This window comes from Phacochoerus africanus, chromosome 6 (assembly GCF_016906955.1).
Source record: "Phacochoerus africanus isolate WHEZ1 chromosome 6, ROS_Pafr_v1, whole genome shotgun sequence".
In the NCBI taxonomy this organism is placed as follows: Eukaryota; Metazoa; Chordata; class Mammalia; order Artiodactyla; family Suidae; genus Phacochoerus; species Phacochoerus africanus.
In genome coordinates, this window is record NC_062549.1 from 25,649,882 (window position 1) to 25,675,728 (window position 25,847).

The 25,847-nt window shown below is 31.3% G+C and overlaps 1 protein-coding gene across 2 annotated transcripts in view; it reads left to right on the plus strand.

Annotated features, from left to right (window-relative positions):
- Positions 1-25,847, plus strand: part of CSMD3 (CUB and Sushi multiple domains 3) — a 1,203,192-nt gene that overhangs the window by 1,048,020 nt on the left and 129,325 nt on the right. For both annotated transcript variants that reach the window (XM_047783389.1, XM_047783390.1), the window contains 5 exons: positions 14,637-14,755; positions 15,721-15,790; positions 18,062-18,178; positions 21,159-21,368; positions 25,214-25,402. In XM_047783389.1, coding sequence (XP_047639345.1) covers positions 14,637-14,755; positions 15,721-15,790; positions 18,062-18,178; positions 21,159-21,368; positions 25,214-25,402 — 705 coding nt within the window. The remainder of the gene's footprint in view (positions 1-14,636; positions 14,756-15,720; positions 15,791-18,061; positions 18,179-21,158; positions 21,369-25,213; positions 25,403-25,847) is intronic.

Consider the following 25,847-nt stretch of genomic DNA (forward strand, 5'->3'; position numbering starts at 1 on the left):
TATAACAAAGGGTTGAAAGTTTGGTACTCTTAAGGGAAAACAATGACTAATGAATTTATGTCTCTTGATTTCAAGTCTTAGAAAATATCTCTGACAGAATAGGTGTGCTAGAAATATACAATTTAGCATCTTTAATTATGATATTTAATTTTAAAAGTAGAATACCTAACTATGTCAAGGAAAGTCTTATTAGATCTGTTGAGGAATTAGAAGATAAATGAGATAAATCTCAATCCTCATCAAGTATAATGATATGTGTTTTTCCCCCATACTCATGATTTTTGTCCAACTATGCTACAGGTGGTATTTCCATAAAATGAGCAATCAAGAAATGCTAATGTTTTCTAAATTGGTTATCTAAATCATACTCAAGAATATGGGAAATAACTTGCCATTGGCAATAAATGAGCATAAGAGCAAATGGTGTACCAATCTGTTTATGAGCAGTTGCTTTAAATAATAAGAATACCAACTCTCCTGGTGATCTAGAGGCTACTCATAGGGACTGGCATTTAATTTGTTAGCACTGAATTCACATAATCAAAAGTAAATGTTCACAAAATAATTCTTTGGGTTCAAATTGGTCTCAAGTTACTTCTTAAAAATTATTAGATATCTGGATTCTCCACCTAAGAGAAAAACAAAAAACTAGTCACTCTATTTAGACTAAGAACAGTAATAGTATTTTTCAAAAATTGTGAAGTGGAATCCTGTTAGAAGATGATAAGGTGATCACCACCCTTTTTAAACATTGTGTTGAAAGGCTTTAACTTAAGCCATCAAAATATTTGCTGAATATTCCTTTTTTTAAACTGAACTATAGTTGATTTGCAATATTATATTAGTTTCAGGTATACAGGAAAGTTATTTATTTACACATTTTTTTGGATTTTTCCCATAATAGATTATTACAGGATATTGAATACAATTCCCTGTGCTACGTAGTAAATCCTTGTTGTATTTTATAAATTAGTGTGTGTCTGTTAATTACATTCTTCTAATTTATCCCTTATATAACCCATTTCATCTGGTAATCATAAGTTCGTTTTCTATGTCTGTGAGTCTGTTCTTGTTTTGTAAATAATTTTGTTCATATCATTTTTTAGATTCTACATATAAGTGATATCATATGATATTTGTCTTTCAGTCTAACTTACTTTACTCAGGATGATAACCCCTAGGCCCATCCATGTTGCTACAAATTGCAATATTTCATTCTTTTTTATGACTGAGTAATATTCCTGTGTGTGATGTGTGTATAATATATTTTACTATATATATATGTGTGTGTGTGTGTGTGTGTGTGTGTGTGTGTGTGTGTGTGTGTGTATTGCATCTTCTTTATCCATTCATCTGTCAATGACATTTAGGTTGCTTTCATATCTTGGCTATTATAAGTATTGCTTTGAACATTGGTATTCATGTATCTTTTTGAATTAGAATTATATGGCCAGTTATATGGCCAGAGTGAGACTGCTAGATCATTTGGTAATGCTATTTTTAGTTTTTAAGGACTATCTATACTGTTTTCCATAGTGGCTGCCCCAGGTTACATTCCCACCAGTGGTATAGGAGGATTGCCTTTTCTCCACACACTCACCAGCACTTATTATCTATTGACTCTTTGATGATGGCCATTTTGACTGATGTGAGGTGATATTTCATTGTAGTTTTGATTTGCATTTCTCTGATACTTAGTGATGTCAAGAATCTTTTCATGTGCTTCTTGGCGATCTGTATGTCTTCTTTGGAGAAATGACTATTTTGGTCTTCTGCCAATGTTTTGACTGAGTTTGTTTTTTTTCTTTTACATATACATATATTGAGTTGTATGAGCTATTTGTATATTTTGGAAATTAAGCTCTTTTAGGTAGCATCATTTGAAAATATTTTCTTCCATTCTGTAGGTTGCCTTTTCATTTTATTTATGGTTGTCTTTGCTCTGAAAAAACTTATTAGTTTGATTCAGTCCTACTTGTTTAGTTTTTATTTTATTTATTTTGCCTTGGGATGCTGATCTAAGAAAATATTGCTATGCTTTATGTCTGAAAATGTTTTGCTTATGTTCTCTTCTTGAAGTTTTATATTTAGGTCTGTAAACAATTTTAAATTTATTTTTGTATCTGCTGTAAAGGATTATTCTAACTACATTGATTTACACATAGCTGTCTAGCTTCCTGAACACAAGTTGCTCAAGAGACTGTCTTTTCTCCATTGCATACTCTCTCCTCCTTTGTCAATGGTTAATTGGCCATAGGTGGGCAAGTTTATTTCTGGGCTCTCCATTCTATTCCATTGATAGATATGTCTTTTTTGTGCCAGTACCATACCATTTTGATTACTGTAGCTTTTTAGTATTGTCTTAAGTCTGGGAGGGTTATGCCTACGGCTTTATTCTTTTCTCTCAGGACTGCTTTGGTAATTCTGGGTGTTTTTGTGGTTCCATATAAACTTTAGGATTATTTGTTCTGGTCCTGTGAAAAAATGTCATGGGTATTTACACAGTGATCACATTGAATCTGTAGATTGCTTTGTGGAGTAGGGCCATTTTAACAATACTTATTCTTCTAATCCAAATAATACTCTCTTTTAGTTGGTACAAAATTCTAAAATAATTTCTGGACTAAGGTAAATATAATAAAAACATCAGTGCTACCAAAAGCCTATAAATTTATATTAAAACATTAATTTTTATCAAATTATAATTTAGCCAAAGAGGTTAAAATATTCTCCAAGTATAATAAGAAACTTATTTTTGGAGAAATTAAATAAATGCCTCACAAAATAACTATATGTGGCACTATTGTCCCCCAAAAAACAGTCCAGTGTGTGTGTTGTTTTTAAATAAGGTTGGTGAATCTAAATTAAAATAAGAACTATAAATAGAACAATGAAGAAATGTAGAGAATTATATGATGAAAGTTAGAAAGTGTGGAAAAAGAGAGCACAAATAGGATGGAAGGGCAGATAAAGAGAGGAGAAGAAAAAGAGATATGTTTAAGGACAGTAGAGAAATTAGTGCCAAAGGATGCCTAATGTTCTGTTAATTAATTTATAAGATTTAGGGATATTCTTAATGCTTTCAAATCTATTGTATAATTAATAAGAGCATTAACATAGTAAATGCAAGAGAATGGGAAAAGGTTGAACAAGGAAGTTTAAATACAACTTTACAGAATTAAAAACAGTAATTTCTGTTCTAGAGTTTAAAGACATTTATAGAATTAGGTATGGCTTCATTTTTGGCTGCTTCATCAATAGCATATTGAAAAGCAGTTACAATGGATTTAGTGGATTAAATACTGGGTAGAACAGCTGCAGTTTTATTACAGTGTCCAGTAGGGTGATCTCAAAGTCTGTCCAATCACTCATTGTGACATGATTGTATTATTTCCAGAAACTTGAGAGAATATACCCAAACACAGTGTCTTTCTTGCAAGTAATCTGACTTTGAGCAAAGAGCACCTTAATTTCTATTTCAAAGTGGCAATCTATGGTTAGTGGAGAAACATCTAATTTATGGATAATGCAAGAGTCTGTCCACTTGTGGAGGCAGATTGTATTAACTGGATATAAAAATATTAAAGAACTTCCTTATGTATTCAGAAGCCCCCAGAATTACTCATTGAGTTGTAAGAACAAAATCACCTCTGTAAGAGAAAACTGTATTTTTAAATGAATATAAATAAGGACTGTAAGAGAAAATTTTAAATTTTCAATATTTAGAAAAAAGCAAAATGCTTAAGAAGTTGAGTACCAGGAAAAATAATCGTGTATGTGTGCATGTTATAAACAAGGTGGTTATATTAATTTTTCTCCATTGAGAAGATATGTATTTCACAGTATATCTTTGGTATTTCATTTCTGACAATCTTTGAAATAAAATTTCTGCCTACGGGGTAACAGAAGGAAGTAATCATATTGGGGAAATAACCATACTATGAATGCCAGCCACAGATGCAAAAGACATTAAGGTTTGCTATAAAAAGGACAGATTTCATGTTTTTTTCCCTTTAAATAATAAAGTAGACTCTTTCTCAATTCCTAAAGGAATATTTTAAATAGTAAAGGTTTTAGGAAACATGGCATGTGTTTTTCTGTCTTGGTAAATGGAAAACTGGCTGAGATACCTTCTAGCAAGTGAGTATTTTCTCTGTCTGATCTTTCCTACTCATGAAGTTTTCAGAAAAAAAAGATAAAAAACGCTAGATTATCTGATGGCACAGTTACTAGACAGGTATGCCTTGCTTTGTGTTTACTCTAAAGGGAAATGCTGATAAATGGCTGATTTTTTCTCATATACTGGTATTTTTCTTTAACTTGAGATCCTAACATTTTAACTTTGACATGCCTGATGATGATGATGATGATGATGACTACAAATCTGATGTTTCTTCTGCCCAGTTTATCTTTCTCGTGCCTTGGTCTCACTAATATTTCAAAAGGCCCATTTTGATAACTTCATATCATTGTTTCGCTATTACCTAGTGAAGAAAGGAAACAATTCAATTCTTTCCATAATTTTTCATCTTGATATTGCTTAAATATAAGAACAAAGCTACTTGTTTATTTATCACATTTTTGTTGAATACGTACTAATTGTTAAGTATATTTTGTACATATAAGTGCTGCATATTGGCGTAAGATCTACCCCTGAAAAAAAAAAAAGCTTCAGACTGAGAGTAAGAACATGCAAACAGCAATAATTGCAAAATTATAAACACTCTACGTATAGCTTATGTAAGTTGATACTTCTCAGATAATTGTGCTATAGTTATCTTGAAGTTTTGATAAAAATCCGGATATTCCACCCCAGTATATCAAATCAGTGTTTCTGAGATTCAGCCAAGTATTTGCAATTTCACCGACCTCCCAAGATTGCTCTCCCAATGGCCAAAGTACAAGGACATCTTGTATAATGTAGGTGATGACACAGAGAAGGTAGTGATCAGAACTAGGGGTTATTGCTGGTGGAGTAAGGGAAGACTTCACCAAAAGACAAACAGAAGTCCTTTTAGCCAATAATAATTAAAGTGTGGATACAGAAATAGCTTGGTACTTTGAAGGGACCTCCTAGAATGTAGGAAAACATAAGAATTAGACTTAGGTTTCTGTCTTGGAAATGCCATTTGATGGCCATATGACACTAAGAAATTCATAAAGTTCCTAAGAGCCCAGTTTCCTCACCTGTACTATAGGATAAAAATAGCATCTAACATAAAAGATTGTGTCAGAGATAAATGAGATCATCCATGTTAAGTGTTTATCATAGTGCTAGGTACATAGTAAAACATCAATAAGTACCCTTTCCTGATAATGATGAACCCACATGACTGGAGTTGTCAAATGGTATTTTAAGTGCTGAAAGATTAAAGAGATGACAGACACTTTTTCAGAAAGAGGAAATTTATTGAAGGATTTCAATTTGAGTAGAAAGATGATCAATTTTGAATTTTCAAAGGCCCTTCTATTTTGAAAAGTTGCAAGTGCATTACAGGAAGAGAGAATAGGTCCAAGGAAAGGAGTAGTGACTGTTCAAATGGGAAACTCTAAAGGTGGTTATTATGGTTGTAGAAATGAAACGTAAAAGGTATAGGAGATAACCAAGTTAAAATTAAAAGACTTATGGCCATTTAGATATTGAAGATGAGAGAGAGGGGTAAAGGATGGGTTTTAGGTTTCTGATCCTTTGTCTTGTTTTGTTGTTCTTGTTGTTTTGTTTTTGTTTTTGTTTGTCTTGGTTTTTACTTTAGATCATATCACTTTGTATAGAATCACAGGCTTGCTTTATTCCATTGGAGACCTGGCTTTTTTATTTTTATTTTTTAGATTTTTCTTTAATTTTTAGATCTTAGATATTGAATTAAATAAAGATCAACATAAGCATTTTTATTTGTCTGTAGTAATTAGACCTCGCACCTTGCAATGTGACTAAGAATCAAGAGTACTTCCTAATTTAGCTTATGATAATGCCATCATAGAAATAAGTTTTCAATAATGAAACATATGGAAGGCACATTTGGTGCTACTTGTAAGAAAAAATGGTAAATGGATACCACATTAGTGTTATATATATATATATATATATATATATATATATATAAAATATTATATATATATGTATGATATATATGTACAGATTTTAGTGGCAAGGCTTTCAGCTTTTCTCTGTTGAGTATTATATTGGCTGTTGGTAACCACTATCATAAATGGTTAGAACACATCCTCATACCATGCACAAGAATAAACTAAGTAATCCTCGATGGAAGTGGGGGGCAGGAAGCATAACTGGCTCAGACTTCAGAAAATATTACAAAGCTACAGTAATAAAAACAGTGTGGTGCTGTTATAAAAATGGAACACAGATCAATGGAATAGACTAGAGAGCCCAGAGTTACACCCAGATGCTTATGGTTAATTAATTTTCGACAAAGGAGGCAAGAATGTGAAATGGAGAAAAGTAAGTCTCTTCAGCAGGTGGTGCTAGGAAAACTGGACAGCTGCATGTTAACCAATGAGACTAGAACATCCTCATATGATGCATAAAAATTAGCTTGAAATATCCTATATACTTAAATATATCTGTTTTAATCTCTAACATCTATAGTTCGAACATTTGAAATTGAGTAATATAATTCAAGAAAATAGACATCAATATTTCTATGTTTTTGTCTTCCAAATAATATTTTTATTCTTTTAGTTTTATTGAGAAAAATTGACATAGATCACTGTATAAGATGTACAAAATGGTGGCTTGACATATTGTGAAATGGTTAGTACATTGGATTTAGATAATATGTATCATCTCATAATAAAAAGAAAAGGAAAAAATCCCCTTGTAATGAGTACTCTTAAAATGTACCTTAACTTTTCTATATATCACGTGGCAGTATTAACTATAGCCATTATGTACATTACACCCTTAGTACTTATTTACCTTACACCTTATTGAACCTTTTGACCACTTTCATGCATATACTTTTTAATGCTTATGGACATGTTGCTCAACTATGCTCTCTTCGAGATTATAAGTATTCCACAAATACATTGAATCAAGGCAGTTTCTCTAAATCACGGAAATACACAGTGAGGCAAATGTATATAAATTTCAAAATTTACTCCGATTACTTTTCTCTGAAACTTTGATATCTACTATTAACTTTATGCTAACAAATTCTAACAAATTACCTGATATATTGAGGTTATCTATCCAATATTAATGAATGATTAAGAAAAAGAGTCAATTTTGCTTTCTCTTAATAACGAAAGGGATTGAATGCTGAAGGTAAAGAAGGCAGGCAGAGTGGAAGAAGACACATTTGCTTAGCAACCTTGGGAGACACAGCCACAACTAAGGCAAATATAACAGAGTTCCAGAGTTTGGAAGATATGGTTTTCTCTACTTAATAAAAAGAAGCTGCAATATTCTTAAGAGAGACTTGTTGATATTTTTCTCTTTTCTGATATGAGCTATTATAACTTGACATGAAGCTACATCATTCTTTGTGTTGTGTTTATTGGTTTTCTTTAATTTTTAGATCTTAGATATTGGTTTACTAGTCTACTAGTCATTTGAATAGATGTAGGTGCTCTGAGTTTATAAATTTTTTCCAACATTTTTCTTGTATTAAGGATCGCATTTTTTTTCTGTCTCCTGATCCACAACAGTATTGGGAAGTGTGAATCTATTATTAAATGGACAATTTGTGTGTGTGTATATGTTTTAAACGTGTTTGAATCTGGTTATAATTGTATGTCTTGCATAAATGTGTTTGTTGCTAGGCATATTATTATGTCCCTAGTGCATGGAATACTATTAATTTTATCAGTTGTTATGAGGCTTTCACAAAGAAAACTTATAATTTATAGTTGCTCTGCTGCTTAGATTCTGGTAGAGCCTCATCATTACTAGTTTTGGAATGACTGTTCGCTGATAATATGCATATGTAAATTCCCTCACATTTCTTTATATTTGCAGAGGCACACATTTAAATCACACTAAAGGAAAATCCTAGAGGGACAGTGAACATCTATAAATCAATGAGAAGGTTATGGTTTTGAACTTATAGAACAAACATATTTTAAAAGTATTATGACTACATGCATTTATAGTTTTTGCAAATTTAGGGATGCTCAAAAATCTCAGGATATAGTTTCTGAGGAAGAAAAAAGTAATCTTACCAAACAAATAGATTTTTCTCTCCTCCCACACCCACGAGCGCTCTTGATATCTGCCACTAAAGATTTTGCTGTGAATCTTGTGAAAACTCAGGTGGTCTGAAAACATCTTTCCATCCTGTATAATAGTTGGAGGGCTAGCCTAAATACCCAGTAGCATAAAAATAGTCATAAAATAATAAAGATCCAAAAATGTATTCATTTAACTTTAGCCTATAAATAAGAAAAGATTTCAAATCAACACAAAATTTGTTTTACTGCTTTCCTTCTTGGAGCAATATGCTTAAGACATAATGCATTAGGGCTTAATGAGTTTATTTTTATAGTCACTAAAAATGGTTTCCTCCCTTGGGCTAATTAGATAATTGATTATTTGTGAAAAATAGTGGTTTTAAGATTAATTATATTTTTACTTTAATTTTCTTGTTCTGACTAGTTTATACACATCATCTCATAAAATATTAATTGTAGAAACAAATTCTGCCCAAATTAAATTATTAGTATTTGCCATTTCTAATTTAAATTGCCATTAACTCGGAATATACTGCATACAAATAAGTGTAATTGATCCTTATAAATACATTTCATTCCTTAACCCTATAAGACCATTATAATTTTATCATAGTTTGCTCTTGTCTTTTAACCAAACTAATTTCATGATCATCGCATTGACTTTTTCATGTCTTTTGTGGTGTTGATTTAGATATGGTTTCAGCCTAAATTTCTGAATTTGGAAATCATGTTTTTGCATTCCTAAAATTTCTCCCACTATATCTTAAACTGATAATATCTCTCCTAGTCTCCTGGGCTTTCTTGCAGGAAAGCCAATACCTTTCACTCTGTATAGGAGCTTTTCATTGTGAATCAATCACAAAGGTGAAGGTACTTAGGTTTTTGGCCCTTATATAAGTCTTTACATATTTTCTTCGTGTTTCTGGAGGATTTCTGTGAGATCTATTGATCTTAAGCACGTAGAAACATACTTTCATTACAGCAGGAAAAAAAATCTTTTATCTAGGATGCAAGTTGACAGCCTCACTTTTACGCTTAAAACCATTCAATAAAGCTAGTTAATGTTTATTGAAGCTTCCTGTGTCCCTGGAACTATATCATAAGAATGCATGTATTGGTTGGTATTTTTGCCTTTTATAGGTATGGGAACTGAGACATAAAAATCATCTCACACTTTACACACACATAGATACACACAAAGCAAGAAAATAGTGGGCCCCTTGGAGTTCCTGTCGTGGTGCAGTGGTTAACGAATCCGACGAGGAACCATGAGGTTGCAGGTTCGATCTCTGCCCTTGCTCAGTGGGTTAACGATCCAGCGTTGCCATGAGCTGTGGTGTAGGTCGCAGACGCAGCTCGGATCCCGTGTTGCTGTGGCTCTGGCGTAGGCTGGCAGCTACAGCTCTGATTCGACCCCTAGCCTGGAAACCTCCGTATGCCGCCAGAGCGGCCCAAGAAATGACAAAAAGACAAAAAAAAAAAGTGGACCCAGGTGGAACCAGGATGAACAGAGATTGTGTTCTTAATAATTGAATATTCCCTCCATTACCCAAAGAAGGGAAATAACCTTCTTCATTGGTTAAGATTATAAAACTGTTATAATCTACATCCTGACTCCCTTTTCAGCTTCATTTCTTGCTTCCTTTCCCAAAACACTACAATATGTTTTTTGGCGAAAAAAATACCACTCTCCTTCTCTTCCATAAAAGGAAAAACAACTTTACTTAATTATTTAAAGTGCCACTTTGTCTGCTAGGATAGCATACTCATCTGCTTTATTATTATGGATTGGTAAAGAATATTATTTCTTAGTACTCACATAGGCTAATTCCTATGAAATAATTATTTAAACAGAGGAGGACAACTTTCATACATTGTGATTCTTCCACTACATTGAAATCATCTTTTAAACAACCCCCCACCTTATTCCACAAAGAATTTCTTCAGAGAATGGTTGCTTATGTTGCTAACTGATCTTTGCATTTCCAACATATAACCCAATAAGTATACACAATAGTATATTGTCAGTAATTGCTTAGGTAATAAATGAATAGCACCTACATGCCATATTCTATTTATCATTTCACTTAGCTTTATTCTGTTGGCTAAAGTTTTATAAGTAGTATCTCTTTACTGAATAATCAGTTTTTCAGAGCAATGCTAAGTTAAACATTAAATAAGGTAAATGTAAGGAAAGTAAGTAAAAGTTAAGGATCAAGGTAAATATGGGTGAAGCCTATAACATAACATGTTCCTAAACTTACACTGGTGCTCTGTCAGAGACTACTAAAAGTCCAAATTGTTCCTTCTAAAAAAATTTATCAACAAACATTCAAGTTTCATGTTACACAATTGTATTTGACAAATTGCATTTAGTAGATTCATTAATTAATCCAAAGTACATTATACTGAAAAAACTATCTGTTCTTATGATTCTGATTTCTACAAGTCCTGAAACTAGTTTCCCAGGTCACATTAAATTTACTCTTTGATTATCACCAAATTCTATATTATTATCAAAATGTTATAGTGATAAACATGGAATACCAAATGATAATTCTGGCATATTAAATAACTTAAATATGACATAAACATAGAAATAATAGTTATTTTATATCTATTATTTAGAGAAAAATTATTGAAGACATGAAATATGTTTAAAATAACAAGATCTTCAATATCATTGAATACAACCTCTTATTCAAAGACATGTGGCTCAGTTCCTGTCCATTTTTCACATGAATCTAAACCCAATATTTTTGGTCTTCATTTTCAGTAAATTTATACATGGGTTGTCATGTCAAATTCATAACAATATTTTTGGTCTTCATTTTCAGTAAATTTATACATGGGTTGTCATGTCAAATTCATAACAAGGTTTTTCTTTTTGCAAAACAGTGTTACTTAGAATCTTAGCTGTACTTAAGCTTTCTTCTCCTTCCTAGGTGTCCCTCTTTCATTACATTAAAGACATTAAAATCATTATGGAGTATTAGGAAGGTGTGTGTGTACGTGTGTATGTATATGTATAATTTCCTAGTATTCACATACACACATGCAGATATATGTGTTCAGAATGGTCAGCTATAAATGAAATGATTAATAGCATTTTCTTCTATGAACTGGAAAGAAAAATTTTGCTTATAAATAAATATTGGAAATGTGAAGAACTGAGGTTTTCATGTTTTCATCCAGGGTTAACTGCACACAGTAATTTGACAAAAGACATAATTAACTCTGTGCAATTTTTGATGTGGATCTTTCCCTGTGTTCATTTCTGTTTATTTTTGGCTATAACATTTAATTAATTGATCCAATTCCCATTAAAAAAAGTTCACTAAAAGAGCATGTTTGATTGCCAAGGACATAATTTTAAAAATTTACATTCATGAAGATGAAAATGATGAAAATGACTCAATATGTTGATTGACTTGGTAAAGCAGGAGAGAATCCTTTGCAACATTTTGACAAATACTCACTTTTTCTTTGTTGATTCCTACAAATAACCTTTGGTTTTGTTATTTATAAAGAAGTGAGAAATAATTCTTAAAGGTGATACTTTTAAATTATTATTTAACCATTTTGTTTTATTTAGGTAAATTTTAAAAGTGACAGTTCACAAAATATGAACTTCAGCATTTTTAGATTATTTCTGTTTTATTTTCATTCAGTGCACATAAAATAATTGACTGAAAAAAATGAGAGCGGTCACCAACATAGGACTTCTCCTTCTTAACTAAATACTTTGTTAACTTACTTTCTTCCTTCTGACAATTATATTCAACAGATTAGCTGGTCCAATTCAGTCTCTCCTAGAAAAATAGAAGGGAATATATTCTTATACACCAAGTTCTCTGCTAATACTAATTTATTTAATGAATAAATGATTTTATTATTTTCAAAGCTAATTCATGTTCCATTATGAAATATGTGGAAGTTGAGAATACAAGCAAAGGCGTAGAAATCAATAGTAATCTCAATAACAAGAATCATAACCATTGCTAATATTTCACATATTTCCTTTTGGTCATTTTTCTCCATGATTGTTTACATATAATAACTTTTAACCTATAAAATTGTTATTATATAATTTATGGAATTTTATATCATATTTTAAAGTTAAAATTATTTCATAAATATTTAGCCATATCTGTATATATTATGGAAAAATCTCACTTTAAAATGAACCTCTCTATATTCATTGTACCTGATAGAAAAAAAAGAAAAATGAATATGTACTAAATTTGACCTCCTCAGTAAGAATGACTACATAAATGACCTTAATGGTGAAGGGTAACAAATGTACTATTCGGGACTCCCAAGAAACTAAAATCGTACCAAAGGAAATCAAAATCATATTGACAAGATGTATATATTTACATCATAATTTTTTTTGTCTTTTTTTAACTTTTTTTTTGTTTTTTTGTCTTTTTGTCTTTTTGCCATTTCTAGGGCCGCTCCCGAGGCATATGGAGGTTCCCAGGCTAGGGGTCTAATCGGAGCTGTAGCCACCAGCCTACACCACAGCCACAGCAATGCAGGATCCGAGCCGCGTCTGCAACCTACACCACAGCTCATGGCAATGCCGGATCCTTAACCAACTGAGCAAGGCCAGGGATCGAACCTGCAACCACATGGTTCCTAGTCGGATTCATTAACCACTGAGCCACGAAGGGAACTCCCATAACTCTTTTCTTTTGCATTCATTAATTTCTGGAACAAACTCTATGAAATCGGATGAATTTAATGTGTAAGGCCCATTACTGAATGAGGTGAAATAAGTGTAAGGCAGTTACACTTGGATCTCAAAATCTAGTTGGGGAAATGAGACATTAACATTATTGAAGTAGGTTATAGTTTAATGATAACTTATCTTTCTTAGTTCTTTAAAGTCAAGATTACGAAAAAATTAAGAAATATGGAACTTGAAGAGTTCTTGTGGCACAACAGATTAAGGATCAGGCTGGTGCTGTCATCGTGGTAGCTTGGGTCGCTGCTGTGGCGTGGGTTTGATCCCTGGACTAGGAACTTCCACATGCTGCAGGAATGGCCAAAAAAAAATATGGAAAAATTATGGAACATGACATACATTTAGAGACCTACCTAACTGAGGCACCAGGCATTGGCATTACCAGTTCACATGACTCAGTCTCTTTCAGGACTGCATCGAAAGCATTCCCAAATGCTCAGTTTATTCCTCCTCTTCACCACTTTACTTTATGATGTAATCATAACTCTAATATGTCACTGCTTTTATGTCATTTTCTGTCCTTTATTTTGGCATCATTTTTAGATACTCTGACCATTACATTATTAGATAAAATATCTTCTATTTGAAGAGATAGATACTTGTATTTATTAAGAAATAATCAAAATAGGATGCACTTTCCTTTTTATATTTGTTCATCTATACAACCATTGTTTATTGAGTGTTTCCTTAAAACTCCGTGCTTCAAACTGCCTTTATGGAACTTATATTCTCAGAGGAGGATAAATATTGAACAACTAATCACATAATTACTCATTGTTAACAAAGGTGATATAGAGGATGATGTTATGTATGAGAGTATCAGAGGGAAATAACATGGTCAAACAGTGAAGGAATAGCTTCATGTAATACATGGTATTATCACACTTTAAGACAGCTTTCAATGTTTTTAATTAAATGAATGTATATATTTTATATCATTTAATTATATATATATATAATGATTTTGGAGTGGTGCCTCCTTCCACCCATTTGAATATGCACTAGATTAGTTTAAAATGTGAACTATAGATAAATGGATAATAAATATTGGCTTTTATTGAAGACAAAAAATTCTTAACAATAACCATTCACATATTTAAAAAATGTTTTGGCAATAACATCAATTTTTAAGCCCTTAAATAAATCATTTTAGAAAAACCTTTTAATTTTAGTATGCTTTTGTTCTTTTTAAGTTGAAAAATATATTGTTAATGTAAAAATAATGGAAGTGTTTTAAATTATATCATTATCTCCCCTTTAGAAGAAGGAACCAGGTGATATGGACAAAATAAGCAAATAAAATTTTAGTCATTTTACTAAGGACTTTTATGAATATAATTTCATTCTACTATCACAGTAAATTTTTATTTTTATTTAGGAATTTTCTTTTTAGGAATGTTTATTTTTATTTCACAGAAGATGTTTAGATTGAGAGTTAAAGAAGAAATTAGGTATAAATCACACAGCTAATTAATGGTTGGTGTCATGAAAATTCAAAGAAATAGTTTTATGTTGACGTTCCAGAGCACATTGCTCTAAATATATACAGTTAAATCTTATTCACAGAACATTCTTAATGTTTCAATGTAAATTCTAGTTTTAGCAACACCTATATTTAATTTTGGTAATTTAACATGCATGTTTTAAGCATTCATGATTTGAAAGTAACTTATGTTATTACCATAAATATTCTTAGCAATTGGTCTGGATTCCTGTCCTGAACCACAAACTCCTAGCAGTGGAATTAAAATTGGAGACAGATACATGGTTGGTGATGTAGTATCCTTTCAGTGTGATCAAGGCTATTCTCTTCAGGTAAGCCTATTTTAAAGTGATTTTTGAATCAAAATTAATCTTTATGTTGCTTTTCTCTTTCTTCACATAGAGTGTGACAACTGAGCTCCTGGATTTATAGAATTTGAAAATAAAAATGAAAGTGTTACTTAAAGTATTAAATGAAACTTCTGTGATAATAAATTCTCCAAATTAGCAAAAATCAATTAAAAATAAGTTTGGCTAAATAAAGGTGAATTTGCAATGTCTATTCTGACTTTATGTATTTGTATTAGTCCTCTTTTATAAGTTTTTTTTAGAAGTTCTCAATTTATAGTCTCAATGAAAATCTTCCTAAAGCACAGACCTATAAAGAAATTAAGAACAAAAAAATGGCAAAAAAGTTGAGGCAGAAACTATTTAACATGTTAAGTAAATAAATTCTTTAGAAGAAGCAAAATTAAAAATGAATAATTTATAGTCTTTAAATTTATATCCCTAATTATTAATCTCAGAAGTGCAATTAAATTTTTCTGGACTTATATTTCAGCTTAAAATTTAATATACCTTAATTGACTTCATATTTTATGAAAGAATTTTACAACCATTTTTATCCATCTCACCTTGACTATTACAGCAGTTTATTGTAAGCCACTATGTATATGGCCATTTCCCTTGTATAGTTACTGCAGTACCTTAGTAGAACATGTTGTTGTAGAACAGTATTAAAACCACAATTCTAATATTATAAAATAAATTATTTTTTCCTAAATTAATTTCATTCTTAATTTAAATTTCTTAATTTTTCTACCAAAAAGTATTATTTTTTAATATTTCATCATGAGTCTTTATAATTACCTCTCTGTTTTGTCACACTAAGATTTCCTGTAGTATTTAAAAATATTAAAATAGAATATTTTGTTAGGTTTGTTTTCATGATAATTATTAGTATCCTATAATTAAGGCTTTTAAAATGTATACTGAACCACATTGTTTTGTTCATATAGGGTCATTCTCATATTACATGTATGCCAGGACCTGTCAGAAGATGGAATTACCCAATCCCAATTTGTTTGGGTAAGTTAAAGAACTATAAATCATTTATAAGCTATAACAAATCTTAAATATACACCTTGTATATGAAATAATTTGCCTTTTGTCAAGTTTTACAAAAATAATATTTTGAGATAAGCGCTTTACATTTTAAAAAACATTTTTAATTACTTTCTTTTTATTCCCCAAACTCTATATCAATGGATTACTTAATTGTTAAATTGATTAAAAGGAATTCAGTTTTTCGATTACCAGAGAGTTTTCTTAGTATGATGTGGTAGAAGTATCCATAGATCAGGAATATAAGTAAATATCCTATTGCTTACTATTGAGTCCAAATACGCAAGGAAGCTGGTGTCTACCAGGGGATCAGCATATCCCATTAGATGCTTTCATTGGTGAAAAGTAATTGAGATACGAGAAGTATCAAAAAAATACTTATAGACTTGGAAACTACTGGGCCCAGATTTTTGCCATAACAATACAAACACCTGAGATTTTGAAGGAGAGAACGCAAGAATCTTTGTGTTCTTTCACTCAAAATTCAGAAAAGAAAATCATGGACTTGAAGAATAGACTTGTGGTTGCCAAGGGGGAGGGGGAGGGAGTGGGGTGATTGGGGACCTTGGGGTTAATAGATACAAACTGTTGCCTCTGGAATGGATAAGCAATGATATCCTGCTGTGTGGCACTGGGAACTATGTGTAGCCACTTATGATGGAGCATGATAATGTGAGAAAATAGAATGTGGACATGTATGTGTAACTGGGTCACCATGCTGACAATAGAAAAAATTGTATTGGGGAAATAACTATTAAAAATAATAATAATAATAAAATGAATTGGGATTATCTCCATTCTTAAACCTAAAAAAAAAAAATTCAGAATAAAGCAAAAAAACCTACAGTTGCATTCTTGCAAGAAACCTTAAAAATTCTTTTAATTGGACAAAATATTTTATCTGCAACTCCTTAATTATCAGATTGTGTGATGAATCAAATTTTAGGAAAATTAATTGATGAGCATCAATGTTATTCATATAAATGTTGACAATTGGTTTGGTTTATGGATGGATGAACTAAGATTTGAGAAGGATGGAAAAGTGTACCGGTGTTGTTTTAGCTCTCAATGGCAATTACAAATTCATAAGAAAGGTTTATATGTAGATTGACTACAAGTTTATATACATCCCCCTAGTTAAATCTGCTTGATGAATAATTTATTTAGTTCACATAGTTAAATATAGATATCAAAATGGTTATTGATATCATATAGAACATTGGTAAAATTGTTCTACTGACTTTGCCTTTATGACTTATAACCTCAAGTTTGAGTATCTATCTGCTGTTATTCATAGCAATAAATAAATGATTGAAGTTGCAGGTGAGTGTACAGGTAACTCATGAGCTTGCAATTATGATATTTGATTTTTCAACCCATAATTAAAAAGTGTGTATTTTATTATTTCTATGATAAAATTATAAAAAATGTACATTTAAAGGAAAGAATTAGCTTCCAAAATGCAATTGTTATATTAAAACATGTTAAATAGTTCTATCTAATCATGTAAAAATTAAAACGAATAATTATCTGTTCTTAAAATTTGCTCTTATCATAGTAAATCAGTATAACAGAGATTCTAGAACAAGTGTACATTTATGCCTAAATTCTCAAATGTGAGTACTTTTGACCTGTATACTTCCCAATTTTTTTCTAGATTACTTTAGGATGAATGAGTCCATTCCTTTGGTATATAAATCCCTCACATATTACCAATAGAAACCAATATGTTTCTTAAAAATCTTTAGCCTCCTCAAGAAAAGAGGAAAAGGGGAGGGGGAAAGGTCAGGAAAATGAACCTCTCATCAATACAGTACTTAGAATGGATATTGCTGGCTTGATTTTATTCTAAATTACATCATGTTTGCAATGAATCAAAACATTTCTAGAAGTATTTTAGGATAAGAAGTGTACTGCTTGCTGTGGAAAAGCATGTGCTCCTTGTTTGATCAAACTCACTGCACAAGAGCCACTTCTTACTGTGCAATAATTGATTTAGCTTGTGTTTATTGCTGAGGAAGGACATATGTTATCTTTTTATGTTATTTTACAAAATGTCTTGTCAATTGATTATATTTTATTAATATTTTATGGTGAATAAGAGTTGATAATATTCAAATTTATCTCAAGCAGTTTTAACTCAGAGACTTAAGACTTGAAATGATTTCAATCTATTTTTAATATAGTAAAGCATTCTACTGCCTTGGCTTAGGTGGGACTTCTGTTCTCTTGCAGCTCAGTGTGGTGGTGCTATGTCAGATTTCAGTGGTGTGATCCTCAGCCCTGGGTTTCCTGGAAACTACCCCAGCAGTTTAGATTGCACGTGGACAATAAAGCTGCCTGTGGGTTTTGGTATGTATATGAAAAATATGAGAAATATTTTTCAATAGCCTTAGTGCATTCTTAAAAATAAATCTCAATGTCTAATAATAACAAAATATTCACAAATTATGGTTTACTTTGGGATTATATACATTTCACTTGGAATACTTAGATAATTGAAAGAATATGGGAATTTTTTAACTTCATAGGTAGATGATAAATAAACTTTATACTATTTTCCAGTTGATATGCATGGATATAGCCTGAGTTAGATGTGTGTGGCAATGATAAATTCAACATGATTTTCATGTATAGTTGTTTTTGTATCTCTTTTTTGTTGTAATCAAGTAGTACATAGATAGATTATTTTCTGGTAATCGATTGAATTCTTCCAATACTCATTGTAACTAAATAAGATTTTATATTTGAAAAGAAGTACATTTTTTTTACTCCTAGATAATACCAAAGTAGGTATAATACCTTTGTAATTCTAATAAGAGTATTTCCAGTGCTTGGATATGTTGCATTATATATATTGCATTTAATAAATTATTTTCCCTCTTGTAATATGCTTTTGTAACTTCTTTATATCCCATTAGTCTATAAATGCATAAATGTAAGTGCTAGATTGAGGATAGATTTATTCATTAAATCACAGAAGACGAGGACGAGTAGATCAAACTTGGTGGATTTAGAGCAATGAAGATATTCTATACTATCTTACATATTGAGGACTAAATTTAGGTTCCTCAGTTATCCCACAGCATTTACAGCCTCAAAATAAAAAATTTATATTGAAGAGTTTTACATAAATTCACAGAAACTCATAGTTTTGACAGTTCTGCACTGAGCGAGTATGTGCATATTTTACTGCAGGTACCATGCTAAGTGCTAAAGAAAAAATGCATAGTAAAACAGACTTTGTACCTTTTTCCACTTAGGTTGCAGCAAACACAGTCACAATGAGGAGACAGATAATAACATATGCTATTCTAGTGAAGTGTCATAAAGAGTACAGTACTATACTTAGTACAGACATCCAGTCTAGACTAGGAAATGCAGAAAAGGTGTGCCAGAGGAAGTGATGCCTGCACTATGGCTTTAGAGATAAGTAAAAGCCCAAAAAAGAGGGTTATAGGAAAGAATGTGGTAATAGGAAAAAAAATTCTAGGTAAATAGTTACACATGGAAAAAAAATGAAGATAAGAAAGCTAAAGAAATTCAACAAGCTTCAACACTGTATGACTGCCTGAGGTTTTGAAAGAGCAGAGGACCACAGAGAGAAGAATGCTGGGGACTTTCTAATGAGAACTATTCTGGTTATAACAGGGAAGCACCCTTAAGTGTCCTTTGATTGAAAGAAAATACTGATGTAAGTGAATAATAGATTTGAAACAGTGTGGTTATTCTTGTGTCTCTTACTAGCCATTTAGGAGGACTCATCCCAAATTGCTGCTAACATTTTAAAATAAATTATTAAACATCTTTGCAAAAGTGTTATGATATCATCTTCAGCTTACCTCTTGCTAATGCTTTCTTGCTTTTAAAAATCAAGTTGATTAAAAATGAAAAAAACGTGCATCTCTATTTTAGAAATGAAAACATAAGAGATTGTTTCTGATTTGGCTACATTTAAACAATCCCACTGCTTTCTTTGAGTTTTGTTTAATCAAATATTTGTTCTAATGTATTTGAACAACAAATTTATAAATGTTTAAAAGAAAATTGAACCCATATCAATACTTAATCTCTCATGCCTATGAAAGAATTATTGTTACGATAATTCATAAAAAGGAGATTCAGGGGAAAATTTTAGAAAAATATGTACTTCTTGTAGGCTTACATACTAAGATAGCATGTTCCAAGTTCTAAGAAGTTTGTCTGATTGTCCAGAAACATGTTTAATATTTTAAAACATATTTTAAATATTCACCAAATTTATTTTTTCATTGAACTCTTTCTGTGTAACAGAGTCTCCATATAACTCTTTTTCCAATAACAAAATATGACTTTATTTGAGAACCCCAGTAATTATTAAGGGCAAGCACTCAAGAGCCAGAATGTCTGAGTTTGAATTTTAGCTCTTTTAGGATGCTATGTAAACATATTGTTTAGCTTCTTTGTGCCTCAGTTTCCTCATTCTCATGAGTAACTATTAGCATGAAATAAGTTAGCATATGTGAAAACTTAAAATAATGCCTAGCAAAAAGAAAATACAATATATGTTAGGTATTATTATTATTAACACTTTGGATAATGGTACTTGTAAAAAAATACCAAATTCAGTAAAATAAAATATTAATTGAATTAGAATACATAGCTCAGGGGGGCTTTAACTTCATTTTTTCCATCTGAGAAACATTTAACATCTCATATTTTAGTTATATTTATAAAGATATTAAGACTATTTTATAATATGATAGCATATAACAATGATACGTAGGTTTTATGGCAAATTTTATGTAAAATTTGGCAAGCAAAATACTAAAAGAGCACACTGAAAATTACATGTCTGAAAATGAAATTTTGAACAAATTAATTTATCCCCTGTATACGAATGACTGATTTCTAACACACTTGTGAAGTTTTACTATGTTAAATGAAACTTTACAATCATTTTTAGCCTCAAATTGCCCTTTCACAAAGCACAAATTTTCAAGTGGCTTTTTATCTTCAAAAATTGGTTGACACAAGCTTAAATGGTATTAAATAGCAAGAAAACTACTTTATTGATTAGTTTTGCTCTGGTGACAATGAAGTACAATGAAAGAGATTTTTCCAAATGACAAACAGTGCACATTTGAGCACACTATTCTGTTACATTGAATTATAGCAAAGCTAATTGTCCTGGGCAGACAGCAAACCCATGGCCTAGACCTTGAGAGTGTGCCTCTCAACCTAAATGAAATTGAATCATAAGTACATTAATGTGAGCATGTGTGTTTGTATACGTGTGTGCATTTACTGGTAAAAAAAAAAAAGTCGTATTATGTATGTTTTTCTTCCTTAGGTGTACATCTGCAGTTTGTAAATTTTTCTACAGAAACCATACATGATTATTTGGAAGTAAGAAGTGGATCCTCAGAAACTAGTACTGTTATTGGCCGACTTAGTGGTCCTCAAATACCGTCTTCTCTATTTAGCACAACCCATGAAACCAGCTTGTATTTTCACAGTGATTATTCACAAAACAAACAAGGATTCCACATTGTATACCAAGGTGAGAGGAATCATAAAAAATGAAATCTTATTTAGCCCCCAAGCAGCTATTGGCAATCTAACTCACTCTAAATATTTTCTATGTTATGTCTTAAAGAGAGAAAGGAACATAAACCAAGACCAGCTTAAATTAGGAAGAGTTTTTAATAATGCAATATTCAGGCAACTGTGTAGGGGAAAATGATGTCTTTCTGAGGCCTTATGAATTCTAACCATGAAAAAAGGATTGAATTAATCTTAATACGCAAGCTAATTAAGTCAGTCAAGGCAAGGCAGTCAAGTAAAGCATGGTGGATATCCAACATTTATCTTTGCTTTTATATCAGAATGTGTGATATAAAATGTATTGAAGAGATATTTTGTGGTACTCATCTATTATATGAAAAGTTATTTTCTTTTGCTTTGCAATGAAAGACAAACATAGCGTTCCTTGATGCAATTCTATTGCTGTGAGAATATGAAATAAATACTATGACAATTATATTAAAACTATTTCTAGTGTGAAACTGCTGCATGACCTTAAGCAAGATTTTTATCACTTTGGAATATAAAGCTTAGACTTAGGGAGACCTGTGCTTAAGTGCTGATTCTCTCTGTTCGATCTTAAATGACCTAAGGCACAAGTCCATTTCTTCATTTTCATGATGGAGTTAGTAATAGCACCTCTCAGATAAGTTGTTTTGAACTTTATATGATAAAATGAATGTAAAATATATACCATAATGTATATCATTAATAATTATTTATTTATTTTAGCTCTGTTTATTGTTATTTTATATCTTAAAGTTCTTAAATTTAATATTAAGTATTTAAAATTATGATGATATTTTACACAAACAATGCAGTTCCAATGACTGTGATATTTAATCAAAAATAACAAATTTTGATTACATCTCTGTCCTAATTATCAAAGGATTTAATAAATATGTGATGCTTTTGGATATGAGCTCAGCAAGAGCAGGATCTTTGTTCACTGATGCATTACAAATGCCTAGAAGGTTAATGTCACAGAAATATTTGCTGAATAAAATTATATACCCCAAAAGAAATTTAAGATTAGTTAAAATAGTCATTGTAGCATCCAAATACATAGGTCTAAATGACTATGTTTGTATTATGCTTTCATACATAGTTTAAGAGCGCTAAATCACACATAATCCTTTGCATAAAATAGAAATCATTTCTGTGCCCCTTAGTACAAAATTAACCAAGTTCCTGAGGAAACTAATAATTTTAAAAGCACTTGGGTAACTGATTGAGTTCCTTCTTTGCTGCTAAAAACCTCAGAGGGGAGTTCCCATTATAGCTTAGCAGGTTAAGAACCTAACTAATATCCATGAGGATGCAGGTTCCATCCCTGGCCTTGTTCAGTGGGTTAACAATCTGGCATTTCTGCAAGCTGCAGCATAGGTTGCAGATGCATCTCTGACCTGACTTTGCTGCAGCTGTAGCTCCCATTTGACTCTGGGAACTTCCATATGCCACAGGTGCAGCCCTAGAAAGAAATAAATAAAATAAAATAAAATAAAATAAAATAAAATAAAATAAAATAAAATAAAATACTCAGAGATACATTCGTGGTCCTTCTGTAGCAAGTACACAGGGCCTTATGCCAAGAACTTTGCTATTTATCTTAAACCTGACTTTATCTTCTTTTCCCTGCTCTCGTTTTCCCTTGGCTTATTAAAAAACAATGTTTTTATTTGGATAAACTAGAATTTGAACTTTACTAGCTGAATTTTTCAGTTAATGTGTCCTTGAAAAAGTTCATTGGTTCCATAATAAAATAATAAAAATATAGCATTTATTAATTATGATATAATATTAATATTATTGACCATAGTATATTACAGTGATCCCCAGATATTAAGAATTACTTTGAATTTTAAAACCTTTTTTTACTGAATTTATATCCTAGAGCTAATGACTTTTTTTGAGAAATATGTTGATACAAATTCATAGAATCAGTGTTATTTTTAGATAATTTTGTAGTTAGACTTTTAAAACATTCTGAATTTTGGAAAAATGCATAGTGGCAGTTAAGTCCTAAAGGACTTGTTTCCAAATTTAACGTTGTTAGTGGAACTATTATAGGGTTTGTTAAGCCCTATTTTATATATGATATTGCAATGGGAAGTTTGCTCTGGAATATTTAAAATCTATTTCCCATACTTCCTTATAAAACAAAAAAGTGAAAGAAGGGAGATGTATAAATTATCATAGGAACTGTATATAAGTCTTAACCTGTTGTAACTAAACTCATTGTGGCCCACATTTTACAGTATATCTAAGTCATATGATTATATTATAACCTTAAATTCATGCAGTGATGTATGTCAATTACATTTCAAGAAAATTGAAAAGGCTCATTTAATGCAATAATACATCCCAACTCCTAGTTATCAAATAATATACATTTGTCTTAAATTGAAATGAATTTTTTGGTTTTGGTATTTTTGTGTGTGTGTGGAATACTGATTCAAGTAAATGTAAGAATATAAGCACTTAATTTCTTAAAAAGATTGTTCATTAATTCTGAAACATTTAAAATTTCAGTAATTTTTTTATAAATAACTTTGGAGAGTTTAACTTTTTTTTGGTCCTTTTTTGGGGGGGGGCACCCACGCATGTGGTGGTTCCTAGGCTAGGGGTCAAATTTGAGCTGTAGCTGCTGGCCTATGCCACAGCCACAGCAACATCAGATCTGAGCGACATCTGTGACCACCACAGCTCACAGCAACACCAGATCTGTAATCTGCTGAGCAAAGCCAGGGATTGAACCTGCATCCGCATGGATGCTAGTCAGATTTGTTTCCACTGAGCCATGACAGAAATTCATATTTAACTTCAAACATAAGTTTTTGATTGGGAGAATTTAGAATTTATTGTCTCAGTGTTAATTTTCATAATGTTGTGGTTATAGAAGTGTCCCTTTCTTTAGGAAGTAGCAGTAGTGACTCATCATGCTTGCAACTTTCAAATATTTTGGAAAGAAAAAAGTATGTTCACATACACACACACACACACACACACACACACACACGTATATGTAGACAGAGGGCAGGGTGAGGGGAAGAAGAGAGAATGATGAAGAAAATGTGTCAGAGTTCAGCACTGTGAAACCTGGCTGAAGCCATACTGAAATTCTTACTATTCATACAACCTTTGTGTATCTTTAAAATTACTAAATAGTAAAAAAGTTTTAAAAAAAGAATTTGATTGTCAGTATAAACGAGTCTCTGATTGCAGTTATAATTTATTAAATATAAATTTTGAACTTTTAAAAATAGTCCTAAATATTAATGCTATTAGAATAAATATAATGTTTATAGGCTCAAAATTTATTCAGCAATGTTTATTAAATATCTACTATGCGAAAGGCAATAAGCAAAGCTTTTAGGATACAATGATAAACAACAACAACCACCAAAAAAAAAAAGGAGTCAAAATGGCTCAGAATTAGGTTAAAACCACTATTTTATTGGTGCATGAAATGGAACCAGGAAGCAACTGCATTCTAGTTCAAGGAATTAGAATATGTTAGATTAAAATTGTGGACGCAAGGGTAATGTACATTTTCATTAAAACTTATAATTTAGATACATTTCATATGTGGGTAAAATAGTGCATTTTAATGACATACTAAAATTTTAAATATGAAAATTATAAACATAAGAAGAAAATTGTATCATACATCGTTGACATCATTTGTCATAAACCTAAATTATTATTTATAACCAACTGCAAGCAGCACTACATCTCTTCATCTGTTTTGCAGGTTGCGAATAGTACCATTAGTGGTCTTTCAAAACTCATGAAAAACGTCTTTCTTTTTACCTTTTCCAGCCTATCAGTTGCAAAGCTGTCCTGATCCACGCCCATTTCGAAATGGTTTTGTCATCGGCAATGATTTTACTGTGGGTCAAACTATTTCATTTGAATGTTTCCCTGGATACACACTGATTGGAAATTCAGCTCTCACTTGCCTTCATGGAGTGAGTCGTAATTGGAATCATCCACTTCCAAGGTGTGAAGGTATGTTTCTAGCTTGAAGCTGTCTTTTAGGTGATAACGTCTATGTTGACTAATTCCTGTCTTGGTACTCTTTTTTTTTTTCTTCCTCTTCAAATAGCATGCTAAAGATACAGACTTTCTTTCATTGAAAAAAATTATAGTTAGTACCGAGATCAAAACCCTTGAGGCTCCATAATAAACAACTTGTTTTGTTGACAGGAGTCCTAACCTTCTCCACTGAACATGACAGTAAAGTTGCTTTATGCTTTAGAGCTTCTCCTGTGTGGTGTCTGTGTGGGTGCATGTGTGTGTGTTTAATAATCATTCCTATATAAGTCAGTAACCCAGATACTACTGCTGAATTTAGACTTATTTCTTCTAAAATAAAAACCTTTTGAATCAATATGCCTTCAACTTCTTATAAGGCCTTACATTTATACATGATAGACAAAAATTGAATAGTATA